This window comes from Anguilla anguilla, chromosome 13 (assembly GCF_013347855.1).
Source record: "Anguilla anguilla isolate fAngAng1 chromosome 13, fAngAng1.pri, whole genome shotgun sequence".
NCBI lineage: Eukaryota > Metazoa > Chordata > Actinopteri > Anguilliformes > Anguillidae > Anguilla > Anguilla anguilla.
In genome coordinates this window covers 20,277,091-20,301,531 of record NC_049213.1, presented here as the reverse complement: position 1 = coordinate 20,301,531, position 24,441 = coordinate 20,277,091, and the positions used below count along the sequence as shown (strand labels likewise).

Below are 24,441 nucleotides of genomic sequence, written 5' to 3'. Positions count from 1 at the left end.
TTAACTTTAATATATTTTTGAATGTATTTATATTCTATGTAATAGTTCCATTGTTGCTAAGGTTACGAAAGACGCTTGATAAGAACGTTGCAATGTCATTGTTACCAAGTTTATTAAAATACGCTTTGTGATGAGACCGTTAGTTTAATAATTGTTAAGAGGATTGATATTAATGTCTCAGCTTTTCTTTCTTTGTTGGTGTTGAGAGATATATTTCTGTATGGTTAATACGTTAAATGTAACAAAATATTTATCCGCTGTTTCATATGCATATTAATGTGGAATAAGAAATTAGATATGTCGTTTTTACAATCTTCCGACCACTGCTAACTCCTGTAAATTAACGTGTGACAAGTGCAGAAAAATTATTATAACAGTCTTCAATCTTCACTAGTTTTCAGTTTGCTTTTTCAACATGTTTTTGTCAGGTCAAGTTGCAAATGAGTAAGAGTGTGACCTTTTGACCTGCCCATCCAAAGGAAGTCAGGCCAGCTGATTATGTTGGGGTCCGTCTGCCGCCCTCCCCCCAAAATTTGCACAACAAAAGACACAGAGCAAGGAAACAAATGGGCTAAGCCATGCCAGTCCTCAGAGGGGAAAGCAATGTTGCCTCTGGGGAAGATGATTCAAAGCAAAGCTTGAAATTCTTCAAATAAGTCTAAATACTACTAACATACTCATTTAAAAGGTCTTTCGAGGACCTGTCAGAATCTTCCGATGTGGGGACTAAGCATTGGATTTTTATAATTTTTATAATCATCAGCTGCCTGATACATTGGGGTGGCTGAGGAAGGTCTGTTTTCACATACCAGGTCATTCGTGCACCACTTATCATATGAGCCATTTGTCTCTGACAGGACATGATTATCTGACTGCCCTGCATATAAAGGCCAGTGTTATTCCGCTACCTCTCGCCACATTGATCTGGGAGACTGGCCCACACATTGCACTGTTTAAATGAGTCTACTGAAACCAGATTTCTGAAGGCCTTCAGCAAGAGTCAATTACCAATTCCACGTAATTGTGCATTAGATCATTGCATACTCCAATTTAATACACATTGTACGGCTAGCCCAGGTGTAATCCTACTGACTTTGCATATACTCCTATTATGCACATATACTCATGTTAAATGAATAATGTCTCAATGTTCCCATGTTAAAGCAATTACCATGCTCTCTGAATTATTTGGTCAACCAACGACTGAGTCTCTGGTGATGAAACACACCAAAAAAAAACACAATGTAGGCCTCTAGGTCTGGATTTTGATACCTGTGGTTTACAACCATTTAACAGAAAGTACTGCATGCCGTTGGTGCATTTTCTCAATTAGAAAGTTATGCATTTAAAATTCTACATTATTTAAATCCATAATTTTATTTTGATACCAATGGCATATAGACGGTGAAAGTGATAAAGGCTATCAATGGACTTTCGCCCTGCCGAATTCAACAGGCTGTTGGCTGCAGGCGTTATGTTGCTTTAAGAGGTTTTTTTTTTTTTTTTTTTTTTTTTTTTTAATGTTGGAACGTCACCTATCAAAGTAAGATGTGATTGGACGATACCGTACAGGTTCCGCCCAAGTGAGAGCAAACCCTCCGACTAGTCCCTTGTCCTCACGCGCCGAGCTGTTCTCCTGCTGCTCTCGCTAGTCTTCGGAAATGCGCAGAAGAGGGGGAATTCGAGAATGAGCGACAAACAGTAAAGATTTTCAGCACAACGAGGCGAACTGCGCGGCTGTTACTATCGCTGTTCCTTTAAATATGCAGTTTTGGCTTATTGCATATGCATGCGCGTCTTTATCTTTGAAATTAGCTACAGAGTAGCTCTGGAAAATAACCTTTGAACAGTGACAACAACGGCCCGCTCGTCCCCAGTTTAAACACTGAACCGTGGGTGTACCGTATGGTGATTTGAATGAATTGATAGCCTCTGAGTTATACGCCTAAAGCCTTTGTGTCGTAGACAAGTAGTCTATTATAATTGCCTGGCTTTCGTTTAGCAGATATTTTGAAAAGAGAGAATACTTCACTGTGCCAGAGTAGAATAATTTTCTGGGGATGTGCTAGCCAGTGTTTTTCAGTGTTGTGAGTTTATCAAGTTGCTAGCCAGGCTACCAAGAGCAGACGTTAGTTGCGAGGTGACTCCACTTCCGCGGTTCTGTCCTGACCTGACATTGACAGGCTCGTGTACCCTTTTCTGTTGATTGGAGCACCTTGCAGTAAGCGCATGGTACAATAGTGAGGCTTGATGCTATACAGCGCTGATACATTATCGTCAGAAAGCTAAACAGGCAGAACATTACATGTACACCGAAAGGCTACAGGTAATTTAGTTTGAATATTAGCATTGTGGAGTTTGCTGTATAGTTTAATATAATTTGGATAAAAGCTTTATTTTGCTCAGTTTTGCGGCAGATATATTAGACCCATTTTAAACACCCTTTCACAACCTTATTATCCGTAACCTGGCAGTATCATAGCGGGTGCAAAATGATCCCTGACAAAGTACCACACGACGATGTTTATCGGGCACCTCAAGAACTGGTAAAACGCGCTCATGTACCCAACTTTGACAAGTACAAAGAGCTCTACCTGAAGTCAATTCAGAATCCAGATGGTGAGTGAATCTATTAGTTATTTATTTTTGTATTCTTTGCAGGAGTGTTTATTTCGATGTAGACACACTGGTGTTCTTTAGGGCGTTACTTTGCCAGAGAGTGAGCTCGTGGAGAGTTCTTCCAAGCCACCGATATGACAACAAATGCACTGTGAGCACAAGCGTTGTTTTGTTGATTCGCCTCTGCCTGGTAAGGCTAAGGGGGCGTAGTCCAGTCTGCGATCACGACCGGGGCACATGCAGTTATGTACGATATGTACTGTTTAATTGCCTTCCGCGTATTTTAAAGCGAGTTTTCTTGTGTGCCCTGACATTTTTTAGTCAGTGGTTTATTTCTTGGGGATTTTTGTGACAACTTTGGCCACCTGACGCCCCGAGGGCATGGTTTTGTTGTCCCGTCTTCCTACATTTATGTGCATGCTTTGTTTTCATCATGTTTTAGTATTGTCTGTGAAGTGCATTGTGCACGTACAAAAATCTCAATAATGAGGTATTTTTTTGTTATTATTATTAGTTACATGACATTTTGACGACTCCCAATTCATACCGTCCTAAATGCCAGTGAAGTTGGTGAAGGAACTCTTTAAAGACGTAGTACTTTATTGAGCATTTGCCATGCTCCACTACACTGGGTATCCAGTTACATTTTGATTCTCCGCCAATTTCTTTATCAGGAAATTGCAAAAGCGATCCAACTTTTTCGAATGCTTGTTCAGTATTCACCGCCCTGGGCGGACCAGTAGAACCATGATCGGTCAGCCTGGAAGCAAAATCCCCTATTTTGTAGCTGCCTTTTTTATGAGTAACAATAAAACAGCACATTTCTATATCTTCACTCTAATTGTTCCTTGCGCACACATCAGAGCAGTCAAAGCGGGAAATGTCTTGAGTAGCCCGTTCTGGGCTGCGTTTATCCCAGTTTGCTCAATCGCAACGGGGAGGTGTTAGCACCTCGTTAAACTGAAACATGCAATGTGCAAAACGTTTAAATTAATATTAATATACAGCGAACAGTAAGCCCTCTATCTTTCCTCTACAACCATGGTCTTTTTTTAAAAACGGATTACTGAAAACGTAATTGATTGCTGAATTCATTTTTAGCAGATTTAGAATTTGATGGGTGTGTTGATCAGAAGTATAGATCACTGGCAACCGATATCACCCATCATACCAACATTGAATAGGATGCTTCAAGCTGTTGCTGAAGTTTTCCTACATTTTAGTGTCCTTTGCAGGTATCTATATTGGCATTACAATAATCTAGTTAGTTCTTTGCAGTACCATGATACTAATTGATAATTATATATGCTGATAAAGTGATGGCCATAATTAATTACTGTATGAATTTATTGTGGGACATAAGACTGTGTAACATTATTCTGTATTCTTTGCAATCTGTTTTATAAAACTCGGCCCATCCTGAAGCAGAAGCATATAGAGTGTTTGGTTGGAGTTACAGGAAGTACTTGGGTAGTTTAGGGAAAGGGAAAACAAAAACAGAAACTCTACCCGAACTGGTTCTCCATGCAGAGCTGGTTAAGAGGGCCAGTATTTTAAGTGTGTGGAAACTATCACTGGTGATCCTCTGTGTTTTTATTTTATATTACTGTAAGTCTGGTACAAGTACTGTAAGATGGGTTATTGATACTTATTTACAGAATATATTTGTAATGTTATTTTTCCTTTTTGCACATGGCACCTATTGTTTTAAGTTGTCATGTCTTTCATGCATGTAAAGGTCCAACAATAATAATTTTCATAAAAATGGACAATGAAGGAAATCTTAATCTTCATGTTCATCTTAAGTTTGACTTTGGTCTATCTGCACCACCATTGTTTTATTTCAGATTTTTGGGGCAAAATTGCGGAAGATTTTTTCTGGAAGACTCCGCCCACTGGGAAGTTCCTGGACTATAACTTTGATGTGACAAAGGGAAAGATCTATGTCAAGTGCATGGAAGGAGCCACCACCAACATCTGCTACAACGTCCTGGACCGCAACGTCCACGAACGCAGCCTGGGGGATAAAGTGGCCTTCTACTGGTGAGCTGGAGGAGCAGAGATACTCAGCTCATACTCAGCTCCTATGATCTTTTTGTCCTTTTTGCTTTAATGCAGCAGGTTCCTGTTGTTATCTGGAGGTTCTGGTGCTGTACCACCGTATGAAATGTCCATTGCCATAATATTATCCTTGGTCACGCCCCTTATTTTTTACAGAAGATGTATTTTGAAGCTGAAACATTCAGATTGTACATTGCAGAGATTGAACTATTGCTGTTAAACATATAGAGATGACTATCTGGTGGGTCTATGGAATCTGTAGTAGTGCAAATCAATACTTCTGTGTGTGTGTGTTTGTGTGTAGGAGCTTAGCAGAGCAGAACATTATTATTATTATTATTATTTATTATTATTATTATTATTATTATTATTATTATTATTATTATTATTATTATTATCATTATTATTATTATTATTACTGTACTCCATTCCCTTATATTCCATCAGTTTGTCTTGTGAACTATCATACATGTGTACTGTCTACCTGGCTTTTATACACCCATTCTGAATTTTACATATTTTACATGACCTTTGCTGAGTAGATACTGAAGCCAGTCTGAGTACCTTGCTTTAGATACTGCACACGTCTGCTTTTAAAAATGATGGCCGAGCATTGAGCTCATGTTGTGATATATAGGGAATGCGGGGGCTTTTTGTCAGTGGTAATCAGCTAATGGGCAGCGTGCTGGCAGACTCCTCTCAGTCTGGAACCTTTCCCAGTGCTCTATACGCCTGCTCTTACAAGCGCCACTTAATTTCCTGAATTGATTTCAAGTAAAGACACATTTGTTTTATTTATGCGTTTTGTCTGTCTAAATGTAGTTTATTACCGGATGGTAGTAGTGTCCTTGAAGGACCCCAAGGGTATTGCAATTATCAAAAGTGCTTTAAGTACAGCTGTCCTCCAAAAGTTTTGAGTGTGTGTGTGTGTGTGTGTGTGTGCACGCGTGTGTTTGAGTGCGTCAGTGCATTCACAGTGCTCTTTCCCCTCCAGCCTGCAGATGTCTGTGCTGCATGTGAACTTCCATCTACAGCGCAGGCAGGGGCAGCACTTCCTGTGTGGAGCCCAGAACACCAATGGCTTCCTGTTGAACTTGATGATGTCATGCACCCTGGAGGAGACTAGAGAGAGTGGTCACCATGACACCTTACCATTCCAGTTCTAGGGGCCTAGACTGTCTAGAGGCTGTGGAGAGTTTCAGGATGTGATGTCAGTACTGTTGCACATGGGGAACTTACGGGACACATGCTGTACTGTGTGCAACTCTTGCTGCTTCAGGAGGGCAGGGCATCACAGCGTTGAGGAGAGCAGGATGGTCAGCAAGCAGGAGTCAGGAGTGAGAAGGTGAAGTCTGTGCTGTGAGCAGGAGTCAGGAGTGAGAAGGTGAAGTCTGTGCTGTGAGCAGGGGTCTGGAGTGAGCAGGTGAAGTCTGTGCTGTGAGCAGGTGACTCAGGAGTGAGCAGGTGAAGTCCGTACTGTGAGCAGGTGTCAGGAATGAGCAGATGAAGTCTGTGCTGTGAGCAGGGTCAGGAGTGAGCAGGTAAAGTCTGAACTGTGAGCAGGAGTCAGGAGTGAGCAGGTGAAGTCTGTACTGTGAGCAGGAGTGAGCAGGTGAAGTCTGTACTGTGAGCAGGAGTCAGGAGTGAGCAGGTGAAGTCTGTACTGTGAGCAGGTGTCAGGAGTGAGCAGGTGAAGTCTGTACTGTGAGCAGGTGTCAGGAGTGAGCAGGTGAAGTCTGTACTGTGAGCAGGTGTCAGGAGTGAGCAGGTGAAGTCTGTACTGTGAGCAGGTGAAGTCTGTACTGTGAGCAGGTGTCAGGAGTGGGCAGGTGAAGTCTGTACTGTGAGCAGGTGTCAGGAGTGAGCAGGTGAAGTCTGTACTGTGAGCAGGCTCTGCGCCACAAAGAGCCTCCTGGCCCTGAATGGTGGCTGGCTGTGCTGTAGGAGGCAGTGAGCTGGGACAGCTGGAGATGCTGCACGCTCAGGGCCACATCGGGAGGCAAAGTTATCAGAAGGAGCTGAGAGAGAGGCAGGACTCTGCTTGTAATTCAGAGCTCAGAACATGCACGGTACACATTGTTTTTTATGAGGACCGGGTGGTAGGTTAAAGGTCACGCTTTTGTTATCTTGTCAGGAGTTATAATCATGTTAAGCTTCCTGTCCCCAGATGCATGTCACTAAGTAAACCTTGCCCTTTCTGCTGCTGGGAACTGTGTTACACCTGGAGGTAATCTTGCAGAAAGGCTCTAATTTAGTTTTTTCTTTGGGATTACCACAGAAGACTGCTTCAGAAAAAATTGTTGTGTATTGGGAACGGGTGTCCTTTATGCTTGTATGAGCAGTGGAAGTAACAAGGAAAAAAAATTGAGAAAAATTGAGGTGGTGAAAGTACAAGCAGTTAAACTAGCAGCAAAATGAATAATGGAAAGAAGTGCAAATGATTTTATAAAACATGATTAATTTGAACTAAATGGGGTTGATTCGATTAACACGGACTGTCCCTTCTTCCACCACTGCTCTGCCCCTTTGTCATTTAACGTGCTCACTGCCTGACCTTCATTGCTTAGCCATGTGCATTACTTATCCTGTCAGTCAAAATACTATGCGCACAAAATTTGATAAAAGTTTTCCGGATTGCTGGTCGTCAGTGGGCAAATCATGTGCCGCATCCTCAGTTACCACCACCCAAACTATTTTATAGTAGTTTAGGATTCACTTCAGTGCCACTGGTATTGTGTAATTTAGAGGAACGACTGCAGCCAATCAGTTTGATACTGTGTCACATTGTGAATATGACTGAGCATAGACAAAGTTTTCATAAAATAAAGTCAAAGTTCCCTGTTGATTTGACTTGCCCCTGCCACGTTTCAGAATTGTAAGAAATGAGAATGATTGGCTATGTGGACTTTAGATTGAAAGGCACACACTGAATGGTGAATGGTAAGGTAGCCTGAGCAGTAAATGATGAACTGACAGAGCAGCAGTGGTTGATAAAAAGGAGCATTTTCATTTATCAGGTCAGGCCTGTTTTAATTAGATTATTTAGGATTTTATCAAATCACTTTCAGTATTATAATTTTTTTTTATTTTTATCATTTAACAACAAATTTATCACGTGGGAGAGTGGGGAGAATGGAGTAAATATGTGTTACTTGTTTGAGCGCAGACTGAATTTGAGCCTTGTGCCTTTGTAAAAGGACAAATCACCAATTGTGCCTGGAGTTCAGTGAAATGAATGCTAATTTTGTGCAGTTTTTAGTCTTGTTTTGTTGAACGATCTGGCCGTTCCTTTTCTTGACTGGTGTAGGCTATCAGACACAAAGGGCAGGATCTTAGGCATGCTCAGCTGAGCTGTGTACTGGGATGCCTGACTCCAGTATAAATATAGCTGTTATTTCTGTGAAGCCGTGTGTGTGTGTGGGTGTGTGCGTGCGTGTGTGCGTGTCTGTGTCTGTGCCTGTATACTACCTAGTTATACTGTATCTTCAGCTTAATTTTGAGTTTTCTTGGCCAAAGTGAATATTGTGAAAATCCATGTAAATTCACCTCTGTCAAGCCCTCCCTGGGTTTCCTTTCTGAAAATACCCCAGAGTGAATGTGTTGGTAGAATAGCTTTTACTTTTCTTTGAAATGCAGTCCCTGCTATAACCCTTGGTTTTGTTCAGTTGTCCTCTGACTGCCATTACTGCCTCTCTCTTCCTCTCTGATAGATCTGCTGGGGCTTCCAAAGCAGGCATTTTGTAGGAAAACAGGACATTAAGTTTGCACTTTAGCACAGAACAATAATGCACTCTCCTCCCCATCCCTTTGAGAAGAAATAATAATAAAAAAAACTCCAGGAACTGCCAGAGGGTTAAAAGGCACTTGCTCCTCAAGGATACGCAATGGATATAATTTTTTAAAAGATCTCTTTTATATAATAGTTAATGCATTGAAGCACCCTAACCCTCCCATCTACCCATTTGTTGGAGAGCGGCCTTAGCTACCACACTGTGTTCTGTGTTTAAACTGAATGAGAGGGGCCATGCTTGCACATTTTATAGTTTTTGGGTGATTATGTCACATTGCGCTACAGATCACAGACAGCCTGTTGAAAGGAGTCAGTGAACTGCAACTTTCACCGATTCCTTTCTCCGGTGACCCATCCACATGCTCTAATTTGGGCAACGCTCGGCTGGTCTGGGCTGATTGTGTGGGATTTCCTCTTGCTGTACACACTGTCGCTGGAAATCCCACTCCTTCAGAACTCTTACTGGATCTTGCCCTCAGTCTGTTTAGAGGTCACTCAGTAAGGCTGTCTAAAGTTGACTGAGTCTAATGTGCCAGGTTAGATGTCACACAGCCTTGTCTGTTAGAGGTCAGCCAGATTGAATTAGTATAGAGGTCACCTTTTCTTGTGGTTTAGAAGTCCCTCAGATTGAGGGGGCTTAGAAGCACCCAGTCTTGCAGTAGAGGTCACTTATCGTGTCAGGCTGTAGAGGTCTGTCATTGGTCAGTCTGTATAAGGAGGCAGCTTGCGTTCTGGCCCAGTGTGTTGAGTAATGCAGAGCGTGCCCAAATGGAACTTATGTCAATGGCTCTGGTCCTATGACAACTTACTGAGGATGAACTCTGTCTTAATTATCGATATTGACTGACCAAAACAACTACACTATCAGTAATGAATGCAATTCAAGACTGACTGATGAAATGGGCGATTAATCAAATTTTATTTTCAATTATGATTTTGCTTCCAACGATTATGAAAACAAGACAATCAACATAAAACTATTGTGCCTCATTCCGTTTCGCAATGATGCTCTCGTTTTGTCTTGTGTTATAAATCCAGCGCACCCCTTCCCTTTACAGCAGTGCGCTTTCGCCCCTCTCTGAAAGCCCAAACTCACTCTCAGGCAGGCTGTGGCATGTTTAGTTAAATTCAGTTATATTTAAAGTTCAATTCGCTGTTTAAAAGACATGTTTTTTTTTTTTAAAGTTCAACAAATGCATGATGTTTCCAAAGTCACTGAGTAATCGTGTTAAATAACCGTGATCTCAATATTGACCAAAATAATTGTGATTATGATTTTTGCCATAATCGAGCAGCCCTATGATGAAATTACTTCTGATTGTTTTTATTAAATTTGTAGTTGCACTCGTAATAGCGTAACTCTGGCAGGTTGTTTCGTAAATACTTTGACTTCCTTGTGTCTGTGTGTGTGAGTGGGAGAGGGAGGGGGAGACATGCACGGAAATGAAATGTTGATTCTGTTGTACTGTTCCATCTTGCCACATCTCTCTGTTGCTCTGCTGTATACTGAGTTTTTTTCCAAGTTGTGAAAAAACAATGAGGGAGTTTGCTGGTCAGATGCATATTTATAATGTGTATTCTACATAGTCTGAGATAGGGTTTATGCATTTTAAGAGTGTTTGAATATTCTTATTTAGATGTGAATTCCGGTGTAGCTGGGCCTGCTGGCTGCAGTCCCGCTCTGCATTAAAGTGAAGTGTATCTGCATTTGGCTGCTCTCATTTCTACCTGTGTGTCTGTTTACAGGGAGGGGAATGAGCCAGGGGACGAGCTGACTGTCACCTACAGTGAGCTGCTGCAGCAGGTGTGCAGGTTCGCCAACGTCCTCAAGTCCCTGGGTATGTTCCCATTCAGAGCTCACCGACAATTATCACTGAGCTTGTGGAGCCTGGCCTTTACCCCCATTTCTCATTCAATGGAGGAGTGCAAGTATGAGAATTCAACAGCACCCAGAAATGCTTTGTTTATATATAGCCCATGGTAATGTTCTCATGCCAAAATTTTGACTTCAATACTGACACCAACTTTGGTACCACAGTATATCAAATTGATATGACAGTAAGTCACTGATAATCAAGAATTTCTCATAAAATGGAATGTGAACTTAACATACACTGCATAGCCAAAAGTATGTGGACACCTGAAATCCTCATCCAAAATTCTGGGCATTAATATGGATGAGCACGCTACACTAAGCAACCCTATCACCTGGGTCTAACGTGGGTCCTGTGTTATGAGGCACAGGTGTAATGATGTGGGTAACGTGGAAATGTATGTTGCGGTGTGACTCTCCCTGTGCTGTGGACCCCCCCCCCCCCCCCAGGGTGTGTGGGCTGAATGTGCAGTGATTTCTGTCAGTGTCTGCACATTGTAATATGTGTGTGATTAAGGAGTATCTTTTGTGTGTGTGTGTGTGTGTGTGTGTGTGTGTGTGTGTGTGTGTGTGTGTGTCTCTGTCTCTCAGGGGTGAAGAAGGGTGACCGTGTCTCCATTTACATGCCAATGGTGGTGGAGCTGGTAGTGGCCATGCTGGCATGCGCTCGGATTGGGGCAGTCCACTCCATTGTGGTGAGTGAGAACTTGGCCCTGCCCACACACAGCCTGACATGCCCACATATAGCACGCAGATGCACCTACATGTGCACATACTCGTATACTTCACTTGATGACTTGCTAGTGGGAGATGATGCAGAGTTTGCCGACCTCGGGCCTGCTCTTAATTGGAATCTCTTCTTTGTCATCCAGTTTGCAGGATTTTCAGCAGAATCTCTGTTCGACAGGATCATGGACTCACAGTGTTGCATCCTAATCACTGCCGGTAAGAAACAGCCAAGACCCCACAGCACCTCCAAGGGCTCCAGGGTGCAACCATTTCACCCACATGCAAGTAAAAATCTGCCTAGTGCCTCCAAACATTTTCATTGGTCAGTTTCACAGGTAAAATAGTTTTCTGTTTTTACATTTATCTACATAGTTTTTAAAACAAACGCAACGCAAAATAATGTTACTTTGGTAATTGGAAGGTAGATAAGATTCCATTGAAGAATTTAAATTATACATGTGCAAACTGTTACATAGGTCAAACTATTGCTAACTTTTGAAGTGCTACTGAACGAAGAGCCGTTTGGGAGCCGAAAGGGCTGGTTCTTATTGGAGAGCTGAGCCAAATGATCTGACTCACTGAAAGCCAGAGTGCCCGTCATTGGACTGGACAGAGCTCGTTGCATGATGGGTGATACCATCACTGCTAGTAGCCAAAGATACATAAAAGGAAGCGTGCTTCTTTTTTCAGTATGAAATCTACTGATGTTAAGCCTATGGTGCCCACTCCACCTGTGTCTCATGTGCCCAACATAACACCAGTGTCAGATGATGAGCGTCATGTTATTCCTGCTTTAGCGGTTATTTGCATGTGCTGTGCTTAAATGGAAAATGTGATGGTAAGGAAAAAGAGTTGAATACCCATTTGTGTGGAGCCGTGACAGATTTTTGGGTGCGGCCAAATTTTGTACTGGTGCCAGTAAACTTACTGGAAAAACTTACTGGCAGTAGTGCTACCAATGTTTGGAGCCCTGGAATAGAAATAAAACATTTGTTCTTGAATATTTTTATGAATGCTGTGGGTTAAGTTAAATATGAGTATTGAATATCCTGGGTTATTTGGATGTAAATATCATCCTGGGTTCATTTAAATTGTATATAAATACTGTCCTGGGAAAAGTTTAATTGAATGTATAAATTGTCCTGAGTTGAGTTAGTGAATGTAACTGTAGATTGTGGTTTGTTTTCCTCATAGATGGATTTTACAGAGGAGACAAGCTGGTCAGCCTGAAGGTGATTGCTGATGATGCTCTTCAGAAGTGCACGGACATGTAAGAGAGAAAACAGCTTAGTTCTGCATTATTTACTGCACATGTGCTCCTGTTTACATTTGTGTGTGTGTGTGTGTGTGTGTGTGCGTGTGTGTGTGTGCGTGAGTGAGAATGTGCGAGTGAGTGATGGAGATGGATGGATGAATGGATGGATGATGAAGCCATCAATTTCTCACTCACTCACTATCTCACTCACTCGTGCACATTAGTGCAGATTGACCTGGATGTTATGATCTGTGTGTCTTGCAGGGGTGTGTCGGTTCAGAAGTGCATTGTGCTGAAGCACCTGTCTAAAGAAGAGCCCGGCTCCCAGTCTCCACCTGCCAAACGGCCCTGCCCTGACCTGCAGGTGAGAGCGGTCCCACCATCGCTACATTCTTAAGGTTTAATGTACATCAGGTGTAATGCATCATATCACCAATGCCATAGCAACGAGTTTCATTTACTTTAGGCTTAATGCAGTGTAACACCATCAATATAGTAGTCAGGTTTAATGTATATCATAATACTTCTGTGTACCACCAATGCTGTAATAGCGAGAATTAAGCAAGAATATAGTCACACAAGTACAGTAGCATATTGCTGTCACTATAGCAACCAGGTTTAATTACATCAGGTGTGCTGTATTGGGGTGTGGTGTAAGCACTAGCAGTGATGTGCATCTGGTGCTGATTTGATTTCTATGACCAAGCAATCAGAAAATTGTTTGTGGTTATCTTCTGTAGCTCTGGTGTTGGCCTATTGTCTTTAAAGCAGACAGATACAATAATGTAATAATAACAACAACAATAACAATACAAGTTTTGCTGTGTTGTCTGGTGAAGTGAAAGGATACTACTGGTCTAGGCTGGGTGGAAACTTGGTTAAAAAAATATTCTGAAGTCATGCACATTTAACTGCACATTGTTTCATTTTAACAGGGATTATTTTTTAGTGTTAATGGTTAACACCTCTTCTGGTAAAAAAGGAATTGCTTTTAAAGCACCTTCTATTAATGATTAACTTGTGTGCAGCCTTAATTTCTCTTTCTGTTTGTTTGTATTTTTTGTCATTGGGCTAATTTATGATTTTTGTTGCAGAATGTGCAAATATAATTTTGTGGGTTTCATTCTTGTTTTTTTGGTTTGTCCACCACTTTGATTTTCATCAGTACAACAGCACTGTTCATTCCTGTAATCTTTTAACTGACCCTTTAGCAGGAGAGACCCAGAGAAAATGTAAGGAAAACCCACCCCAAGCCCCAGGTATTTCCCAGCATTCCCTCAAGGTTCCTTTCCTTCTATGCATTTTAGGCATATTTATGTTTCTTTATTTTTTCACTTTTAACAACCTTGTCTTAACTGTTGCTGGTGCTAACAGCTGTCTGATTAGATATATGGGAGGGCAGAGTCCAATGTGCCGTCAGTGAATCACTGATTCCAACCAATCAGGCGTTTGCTGTGTTCAGGGCAGTCTTTTATGTGGTTTAGGGGTCTGTAATTGACAGAACATAACCCTACCCCATACTTCCTCACTCATTAGTAGCTTTCTTTGTCTCTGTCACTCACAGTCTCACCTGTAGAACTGCTCAATCCTGGTCTGCGCTGCTAACGCTAACAAATATTTCCAAAACCTTTCTGCAGTGTTGTTTTTGGGAAGGGGTCTTGTCCTGCCAATATGTTGTGGTCTTTGTCTCTGTACCAAAGGAGGGAGAAAATAATCTGGGTAGAGAATTTAGCATATCCATTTAACAAATGAATAGTTTAACTATCTGATTAAATTGTATTGGGAGCAATGAAAGTTAAAATGTTTGGCAGGGACATGTTTTATTGTCATGTGCACGTGCGTCATCTAGTCAGGATCCCTTGCAACAGTCCTGAATATGTGTGATTGGGTGCTGCACTCTAAGGTTGTTCAGTCAGGTCTGTAGGAGAAGGGTAACTGGCTGGCTGAGGTGGCAGTCCTTCCAAACCAGGGCTGAGTGGGTCAGCACAGGGAAACACCTGAGGATGGGTGTGCCTGGCTGTGACCTTTCAGCCAATCAGATTTCCTTCAGTCAATTTTCTGCCAATCACATCTCCCCATATTTCACAGTGTTTTTTGCATTTCACTGTATTAACATAAATCAAGCTGGTTTAAAAGTGCAGATTTCTGCATTTGTGTTCACATGTGACTGTGAAAATGAAAGTACTGGATGTTTTTTCCTGGAAAATAATTTAAAAATCAGCGCTACTGTCATCCTGAGAGTTGACTCAAAAATGTTAATCAAAAATGGACTTCGATAATTAATCATTAATACATTGCTTTTCATTAGTCTGACACATCCATGTAGAATATTTAAAATGCAGTGTACTTGGGTTTTTTTGTTTTACTGGTATGAATATAAATACATTAAAAAAAAAACCTTCACAGAAGAATCTGCAAAAAAGAAGTTCCCGAACTCTACCCATGATGCATAATTCCTCCCACCCACCTGACTCATTGACTGGTATTTTACTGGACATTAAGTGTAGAGGGGTGGTGTGTCTCTCTGGGGGTTTCCCCTCAATGCCAGTGCTGATGTACACAGGATGTCGTCTGTGTGTTCTAACCATCTTGCCACATTTTGTTTTTCTCATTTGCCTTTAACACCATTTTCCCTGCATGTTACATCGGCATCACTAACATCATTACCAGTGGGGACTGCTGTTTTTCTTGTCAACTTGCCTGCGGTGGTGGTTTCAGCAATTATTTTCTGTTCTGTTAATGTTTTTTTTTTTGTTATCTTGACCCCTGAAAACCTCACCCATTGCTTCCCCTGCTTTCTCTCATAGTCCCCATGTTTTAAAGCAAACGGATACAAGCTTTTGGCAAGCCGTTTGTTGTGGTCAAATATAAAGCAATGCAAATGTCATATTTAAGGAAAGAAAAGAAACAATAAAAGGAGGTCAGATTTGAAATGGAGTACCCGCACCCTGTTTCAAATACAGCTGCACCCCCAACAGGAAGCCAGTCAGCGTGAGCGAAGAGAAAGACAGTGACACAATGTGCCTGTGTTGGACCCTCTCTCTGCTCTTTGGAGTTTTCAGTTCCATGTTCTGAGCTCTGTGTTGCGTGCAGGTGCCCTGGAACCCGGAGGTGGACCTGTGCTGGCACACGCTGGTGGGCGGGGCCTCAGACGAGTGTGAGCCAGAGTGGTGTGAGTCTGAGGACCCTCTGTTCATCCTCTACACCAGCGGCTCCACCGGAAAACCCAAGGTTCTGCTTCGGCTGCTCCGTCTCTCCTCTGCCATTGCTCCATCTGCCTCTGTTTCCCTCCTCCCTGTCTCTGTGTCTCTCACTCTGTTCCAGTTCACCTCCTGGTCACTCTGCCGACACACTAACGCTCATTTTCCTTGTGCACGAGAGCCGCCGTCTTGTACAAGGCTTGTCCCAGAACGGAGTGAGGGGTAGAGACTGTTCGGCCCTCCGACGCTCCCTCATTAATGAAGAAATTAAAGTGCTGGCCTAAAAGCGAGTTCTGACCCAGCAGGCATTGCGTTGCTTAATGCCCTTACCAGAGTTAAAGCATGGTGGGGCGAGCCACATTCAATTATAATTTTACTGCCTTGTCATTCCTTTTCAAAAGACGATTATCGTGGTCATTTCAGTAGTTTCTTGTTTGCAAACAAGCATTGTCTCAAATGATGCAAATTCAATCGATTAAAATGTACCGATAACACCAGTCTAAATTCCGGTAATTATTATTTGAAGTACAAACGTATCAGTTCAAAGTAGCCCGCTGTGCCCAGCTGTTAAGTGATATTTTTTCAAGCAGTAAATTTTTTATGCAAGTGTAACAACAAAAACGAACTGGCAAGACGTGGCAGTCTGTAATGCAGCCGATCCTTATTTGGGATTAATTAAGGGGTTTCGTGGGAACCGGTTTCCCCTGCTGTTCCTGTGTCAGAATGGGCAGCTGTCTCTGCTGATGGTGTGAGTACAGCCTGTTCTCTCTGGCTAGCCAGGTCTGCCTGCCTCCCTACCTCGGTCTCTCTCTCCATTTTCTCTCTTGCTCCCTCCTCTTCTTCTCCTGCTCTCTGATTGCCTCTCCCTCCCTCCCTCTCTTGGATTTGTGGGTAAATGTTTCGGCACTGACTGAACTGTAAAGAAAAGCACTGATGTACCTCCCTCTTTTGTGCTTGCCCAGGGTGTTCTGCACACTGTCAGTGGCTACATGCTGTACACAGCCACTACCTTCAAGCTGGTGTTTGACTACCAGTCTGACGACGTGTACTGGTGCACAGCTGACATTGGCTGGATAACAGGCCACTCCTACATCACCTATGGGCCAATGGCCAATGGGGCTACTAGCGTGCTGGTGAGGGCAGCGGAAACTGTGTACATGCACGTGCATATACTTGTGTGTGTGTGTGTGTGTGTGTGTGTACGCACGAGCACAGTATGTGTGTGAATATGGGTGATTTATGTGTCAGGTGATGACCTGTCGTTGCTTTTCGCAGTTTGAGGGCCTGCCCACATACCCAGACATGAGCCGCATGTGGGAGGTGGTGGATAAGTACCAGGTGACCAAGTTCTACACTGCGCCCACGGCCATCCGCCTGCTGATGAAGTACGGCAGCGCTCCAGTGCAGAAGTGAGTCTCATTGCACGGCGCCAGTTAGCCTGAGTGAGTCTCATGGCATGGCGTCGGTTAGCCTGAGTGAGTCTCATTGCATGGCGCCGGTTAGCCTGAGTGAGTCTCATTGCGGCGCCGGTTAGCCTGAGTGAGTCTCATTGCATGGCGTCGGTTAGCCTGAGTGAGTCTCATTGCGGCGCCGGTTAGCCTGAGTGAGTCTCATTGCGGCGCCGGTTAGCCTGAGTGAGTCTCATTGCGGCGCCGGTTAGCCTGAGTGAGTCTCATTGCATGGCGTCGGTTAGCCTGAGTGAGTCTCATTGTATGGCACCAGTTAGCCTGAGTGAGTCCCGCACTCACTGGGGAGTGATGCTGAATGGTAAGGCCCTTAAAACTAGAAAGATCAGGTAGGAAATCTGATAAATGAAATCACTGAAAACCGTGAAACCGCTGGAGTTTGTATTTGTATCTCCAGATACAAGCGGGACTCCCTGAAGGTGCTGGGTACAGTTGGAGAGCCCATAAACCCCGAGGCCTGGCTGTGGTACTACAGTGTGGTTGGGGAGAAGAGGTGCCCGGTGGTGGACACCTTCTGGCAGACTGAGACGGTGAGTTCAGACTACCTTTTAAAGCTTCTGGCCTGTTTTTGCCAATATGTTCATGAGTATTGAGGTAGTCTTTTCTGCATCCCACTTCCACTGTTTTTCCTGGGGTTTCATTCAGACATTTTAAGGGTTGGAAATAATTTTCCTAGCTTTCCACTAGCAGGCTCAATTGGTCATTTGCCACCTATTTGTAAATGTATTGATTATCATAAGGAGTTTCTTAGAATGATGCACTGTGCAGATGGAAATGAGAAGATGTACAAATAGCAAGAAAATAAAGGTCCAGAATTCAGAACATTGTATTGGGAGATAATAGTTCAGAACGGGTCAACTGTGGGTCATGGGTTTGAGCTTTTGGATATGCTAATGAGGTAATTCTTCCTCTTCCTCCCTCAGGGGGGGCATGTGCTGACCCCCTTGCCCGCTGCCACACCCCTGAAGCCAGGATCGGCTGTGAGTTCTGCTTTTTTTGAAAACATATTATTTCAGCTTTCCCCCCCAGTCATAACAGTCTACAGCACCATCGTGTTACTGCTCTTCATGCTAAATGGATACCCATCAGGATTACTTGTTTCGTAGTGGTATTGGTTTCCTAACAAAAATGAAAGACTATATCCTCATACAGTTTTGGAGATGCAGGCCCCAAGTTGCATGTTCTGGTACTGGATTTTGGAAAGTGCAATGTGATCTCCTTTGGCTGATCTCTCTGTAGACTAGCACACTGGCCTGATATAACTATGTTTAATACAGTAGCTAGGCTCATTAACAGATACTTTATAAAGTCTTTTTTTTCCTAATGAAAAATTGTTTTATGGCATTTGTATTTTGCCTGATTACTCTTATTCCGTGTGTAACCCGTGTTCTGGGTCTGCTTTGGTGGGTAAGCCCATTCCCTGTGTTTGGGTCTCTAGACGTTTCCTTTCTTCGGGGTTGTTCCCGCCATCTTGAATGAATCAGGGGAGGAGCTGGAAGGACCAAGCGACGGTTACCTGGTAATGAGACTTCAATCATTTTTACATTGTGTATTCATGTATTCATTAATTTATGTAAGGGCTGCACAACCCTGTTCCTGGAGGTCTACTATACTTTTTCATTGCAACCATAATTTTGCACACCCGATTCTTCCATTTAGCAACAGGATCTCTAGCTTTTGAATGAGGTGTGTTTTGATAGGGTTGGAGTGAAATCCTGCAGAACAGTAGATCTCTAGGGACAGGGTTGGGGAGCCCAGCGTAGGTTTATGTATTTCATTTTGTTGATGGTGGGCCTGGTTTTCCTGGTCTTGTCTGCGTTGGCCAGTGTTAACTGGAGAGGGAAAAGCAGAGCAGGATTGTGGGAGGTTTGTGGCGCAGTTTCATTTAGTGCCATTCTGTTCCCTTCACTCAGGTGTTCAAACAGGCCTGGCCGGGCATCATGAGGACTGTCTATGGAAACCAGCAGAGGTTCGAGGCCACATACTTCCAGAAGTTTCCTGGATACTATGTCACAGGAGATGGTAGGATTGTGGGGAGAAAATGATGGACAGAAAAAGTTCTGTATCTTTGTCTGTGGGTGAGAAGGGTGTGGCCTTTGTGGTGGATGGGGTCTGTGAATGAATTGGGGGCGGTGCCTGATGTGGGCTGGGACTGATGTATTTGTACCTGCAGGTTGCAGACGGGATAAAGATGGATACTTCTGGATTACTGGCAGAATAGATGACATGCTGAACGTCTCAGGTGTGTGTGTGTGCATGTATGTGCATGTGTGTGTGTCTGTGTGATTCTGTACGTGTGTTTGTCACTGTCACATGTGTGACTGTACGTATACGAGTGTGTGTGACTGTATGTGTGTGACTGTGCGTATACGAGTGTGTGTGACTTTGTATGTGTGTAGGTGTGCGCATACGAGTGTGTGTGACTCTGTATGTGTGTGACTGTGCGTATACGAGTGTGTGTGTGTGCGTGACTCTGTATGTGTGTTTGTCACTCTGTATGTGTGTGACTGTGCGTATACGAGTGTGTGTGACTCTGTATGTGTGTGACTGTGCGTATACGAGTGTGTGTGTGTGCGTGACTCTGTATGTGTGTTTGTCACTGTATGTGTGTGACTGTGCGTATACGAGTGTGTGTGTGTGCGTGACTCTGTATGTGTGTTTGTCACTTGTATGTGTGTAACTGTGTGTATACGTGTGTGTGTGCGTGACTGTAAGTGTGTTTGTCACTCTGTATGTGTGTAACTGTATACGTGTGTGTGTGCATGACTCTATGTGTGTTTGTCACTCTGTATGTGTGTAACTGTGTGTATATGTGTGTGTGTGTGTGTGTGCGTGACTGTAAGTGTGTAACTGTGTGTATACGTGTGTGTGCGTGACTGTAAGTGTGTTTGTCACTGTGTGTGTAACTGTGTGTATACGTGTGTGTGCGTGACTGTAAGTGTGTTTGTCACTGTGTGTGTAACTGTGTGTATACGTGTGTGTGTGTGTGACTCTGTGTGTTTGTCACTGTGTGTGTAACTGTATACGTGTGTGTGTGACTCTGTGTGTTTGTCACTCTGTGTGTGTGTAACTGTGTGTGTGTGTGTGTGTGCGTGACTATGTATTTGTCACTGTGTGTGTGTGTAACTGTGCGTATATGTGTGTGTGTGTGTGCGTGACTATGTATTTGTCACTCTGTGTGTGTGTAACTGTGCGTATATGTGTGTGTGTGTGTGTGTGTGTGCGTGACTATGTATTTGTCACTCTGTGTGTGTGTAACTGTGCGTATATGTGTGTGTGTGTGTGTGCGTGACTATGTATTTGTCACTCTGTGTGTGTGTAACTGTGTGTATACGTGTGTGTGTGTGTGCGTGACTATGTATTTGTCACTCTGTGTGTGTGTAACTGTGTGTGTGTGTGTGTGTGCGTGACTATGTATTTGTCACTGTGTGTGTGTGTAACTGTGCGTATATGTGTGTGTGTGTGTGCGTGACTATGTATTTGTCACTCTGTGTGTGTGTAACTGTGCGTATATGTGTGTGTGTGTGTGTGTGTGTGCGTGACTATGTATTTGTCACTCTGTGTGTGTGTAACTGTGCGTATATGTGTGTGTGTGTGTGTGCGTGACTATGTATTTGTCACTCTGTGTGTGTGTAACTGTGTGTATACGTGTGTGTGTGTGTGCGTGACTATGTATTTGTCACTCTGTGTGTGTGTAACTGTGCGTATGTGTGTGTGTGTGCGTGCGTGACTATGTATTTGTCACTGTGTGTGTGTGTGTGTAACTGTGCGTATATGTGTGTGTGTGTGTGTGTGTGTGCGTGACTATGTATTTGTCACTCTGTGTGTGTGTAACTGTGCGTATATGTGTGTGTGTGTGTGTGTGTGTGTGCGTGACTATGTATTTGTCACTCTGTGTGTGTGTAACTGTGCGTATATGTGTGTGTGTGTGTGTGCGTGACTATGTATTTGTCACTCTGTGTGTGTGTAACTGTGTGTATACGTGTGTGTGTGTGTGCGTGACTATGTATTTGTCACTCTGTGTGTGTGTAACTGTGCGTATATGTGTGTGTGTGTGTGTGCGTGACTATGTATTTGTCACTCTGTGTGTGTGTAACTGTGTGTATACGTGTGTGTGTGTGTGCGTGACTATGTATTTGTCACTGTGTGTGTGTGTGTGTGTGTAACTGTGCGTATATATGTGTGTGTGTGTGTGTGCGTGACTCTGTATTTGTCACTCTGTGTGTGTGTAACTGTGTGTATACGTGTGTGTGTGTGTGCGTGACTATGTATTTGTCACTCTGTGTGTGTGTAACTGTGCGTATATGTGTGTGTGTGTGTGTGCGTGACTATGTATTTGTCACTCTGTGTGTGTGTAACTGTGCGTATATGTGTGTGTGTGTGTGTGCGTGACTATGTATTTGTCACTCTGTGTGTGTGTAACTGTGTGTATACGTATGGTGTAGGGCACCTGTTGAGCACGGCGGAGGTGGAGTCTGCGCTGGTGGAGCACCCTGCCGTGTCGGAGGCTGCAGTGGTGGGCCGACCACACCCGGTGAAGGGGGAGAGCCTGTACTGCTTCGTCACACTCAGAGATGGGGTTTCCTACACATCTGTCCTGGAGACAGAGCTCAAGCAGCAGGGTCAGTGACATCATCATCCTTCCATTGACCTTACCTGTCCTCTGTGCTGCTGAGTCTTCAGTTAAGTGCTCCTTCTGAGCTGCACTGATCTATGTGTGCGTGCATGCGTGCCTGTCCACGTGCACACATCACTTGAGGCAGGCTTTGCCATTGTTCACATTAGTCCTCAGTCTGTTCATCTCCCCTTCATCCAGTAGGGGGAGACCTTGCTCACCCTTTAGGTTTTGATGTAATGCATGCTTTCCTGTGAGGGATTTTTATATTATAATATCCTGAATATTTTCTTGTGTTCTGCCTGACAGTGCGAGAGAAGATTGGGGCCATCGCCACCCCGGATTACATGCAGAACGCTCCCGGACTCCCCAAAACAAGATCTGGTAAACTGGCCATGACTTGCTGCCATTGAGACCATTTTAAAACCACAGATGACATCATCAGTGGCACAATCAGATTCTGAATCTTTGAAGTGTGTTGAGTCAGTGGTGTTTACTTCTGCCTTTGGAGCACAGTAGGTTTTCATTGTTACTCAGTGCCTAAATGGTCAGTTATACTGTAGCATTCAGTTACATATTGAACTCACCTCAGCTGGTTTTTGGGTTGAAATTGGTTGCTGATTTTAAATGCTCCCAATGACCTGCCAGCATTACAGTGGCTATTATAGGGCCATTTGGGAGGTTTTGGTCCAAAGTAAAAACACGCCGTTTAAGTAAGTCCAAAGCAGCTTGTACAAACAGCAAAGTTGCACTACTTTCCTTGTGAATTTTCATGTGGCTCTAGCTTTTCACTCCCAAGGACCAGTGAGGTGTGGTTCAGATGCAGCTGCTTTAGCCAAGGGGGGTAGCCTGTTGTTCTGCTGGTACCAATTTTGCCTGTTGCAAGCCTAAAAGTAGCCAAGCTACATACAAATTTATACTGAAGCTACAATTATGTGTGACTGCGAAACCTGAGTTGCTTGCTATAGGCCGTGGCTCCATCGTATTGGTAACCAGTCGGGTTGTTACTGTATGCAATGCAGGCACCACATACCTTGGCATCATCATGCCTTTTACCATAAGTATTGTTTTAAAGATATTATTATTATTGCTCTGACGGCTGTAATCTGTCTCCCGGCACAGGGAAGATAATGCGCCGTGTCCTTCGCAAGATTGCACAGAATGAGCGGGACCTGGGGGACGTGTCCACACTGGCTGACAGCTCTGTCATCGAGCAGCTCTTCAACAACCGCTGCCCCACTGCTGTGTGACCTTAGGCCAGGGGGCGGGGATGCGAAAAAGATGTATAAATAGTGTTTGGATCAGGGATATGGGGGGTGAAGAGTGGCATGGGGGGAATTAAAGGAAATCAAAGACCCTATGAATTATGTTTCTCACAAATCCTGGATCCCTGGTACATTTATGTATATTGTATATAGATTTAACTTTTTTTAAAGAAAAATTGTTCCTGGCATTTATACTTTTATTTTTTAGCCTGGTAGAATTTCTTTTGCCAAAGTGTCCTCTCTGTATCTGACTGGGAGTTTGGGATGAGTGTGTCCTCGATAACACACAGACATGTTTTTTTTATTCGTGTCTGCAGGTTAGCCTTAGGCCTACTTGCATTTTGTGTTTTGATTGTTTTGGCTGGAGATACTGGAGCCTTTGATGCAAGTGTATCCATGTGTTTCTCAGTGGCTTCTTGGCTGCCTTTTTTGGCCTCTTTTGATCTCAGTAGTTTTCAATTTTTTTTCTCAAAGCTGATCACTGTTCCGTAAAATATTCTGCCTCACAGGGATCACTGGATACGGTAGATATGTTTGTGTACATCCTTGTGTGTGTGTGTGTGTGCTTGTGTGTGCGCGTGTGCTGTCTGCTACTGTGTGGTATTATGTGAGTATTCAATCACAAATCACAGTACTGGAACCTTTTTTTTAAAAAATTTTTTAGCTGGGATCTGATCTGAGGTCAATTCAAATTGGTGGCTCATCGTCAGTGGCCCACTTATTCTGTGGTACTGTATTGGTGTTTTATGTTTGAATGGACAAGTTTGTCGAAATATAAATTAGTGACAGCTCAAGATTTCAAGATTTATTTGCTTGTGGTTGCTCCATTTCAATTTGTGGTTTTTAGAGGTCCAGGAGAATGTCCTGTTCATTGTATGGGATTTTCAGAGCTTATCATGAGCTCTGTGATACGCTGTCTATTTTCTTTCAAAAACATTATATATGTATTCTGTTATATAACCCACTCTGTGTTTTGACTGAACAACCAGACTAAAAAAACTGAATAAAATCATGAGTTTCAACTTTTAGTTTATTCACATCAGTGAAAAGTATTCCTTACATTTTTAGCTGAAAGAGCAGGGCTGCACTTGACCAGTTTGTCAGTACCCATGATTGCCATGCATGGGTTGAGTGAGCCTGGGCATGCTGATTTCTGTGCTGTGTAGTTGGCATCCCCAGCAGGGTGCGCTGTTCCACAGAATGCAAGTCTCTCTCTTTTACATCTGCTAAAATCTAAAAAAAAAAGGCTTTTCAATGCAGCTGACATCAAGCTTTTCATTGTACAATAAAATGCAAAATTATGCTAAGTGTGATACTGTAAACTATTTAGAAAACAAAGCTGGGCTAAGAGAGATGGGCAAGCTTGTGGAAACATGATACAGTAAGGTTTTGAGACATGTTTGATAATTCAGCCAGGGGGCTAGGAGTCGAATTTGAAGCTGCTTCACTCGTCTCCTCTAATATTAGGGCACTGGAGGGAGGGAGGACACAAAGATTGGTTTCTGAGGCACGAAGGACATGAGGTGGTAGTGGAGGAGGAGGACACATTTTTCGAGTATTGGGACACA

General features: G+C 43.2%; 1 protein-coding gene across 5 annotated transcripts; it reads left to right on the top strand.

Annotated features, from left to right (window-relative positions):
• The first annotated feature begins 1,594 nt into the window (after window positions 1-1,594).
• LOC118211092 (acetyl-coenzyme A synthetase, cytoplasmic-like) lies at window positions 1,595-23,906 on the top strand. Of its 5 annotated transcripts, none has more exons than XM_035387921.1 (19): window positions 1,595-2,619; window positions 4,467-4,662; window positions 10,217-10,308; window positions 10,935-11,038; window positions 11,216-11,288; window positions 12,267-12,342; window positions 12,592-12,691; window positions 13,542-13,586; window positions 15,421-15,558; window positions 16,490-16,660; window positions 16,803-16,936; window positions 17,391-17,523; window positions 17,917-17,973; window positions 18,432-18,512; window positions 18,907-19,015; window positions 19,167-19,235; window positions 21,439-21,615; window positions 21,918-21,992; window positions 22,731-23,906. In XM_035387921.1, exons 1-19 carry the CDS (start codon window positions 2,493-2,495, stop codon window positions 22,856-22,858), a joined length of 2,085 nt encoding a protein of 694 aa, XP_035243812.1. In that variant the 5' UTR covers window positions 1,595-2,492; the 3' UTR covers window positions 22,859-23,906. The 5 variants fall into 5 exon arrangements, with proteins under 5 accessions (XP_035243812.1, XP_035243811.1, XP_035243813.1 ...); XM_035387920.1 differs by having other exon boundaries at window positions 13,539-13,586; XM_035387923.1 differs by lacking the exon at window positions 1,595-2,619 and adding an exon at window positions 5,675-6,025 and having other exon boundaries at window positions 4,530-4,662; window positions 13,539-13,586.
• Window positions 23,907-24,441: the final 535 nt, after the last annotated feature.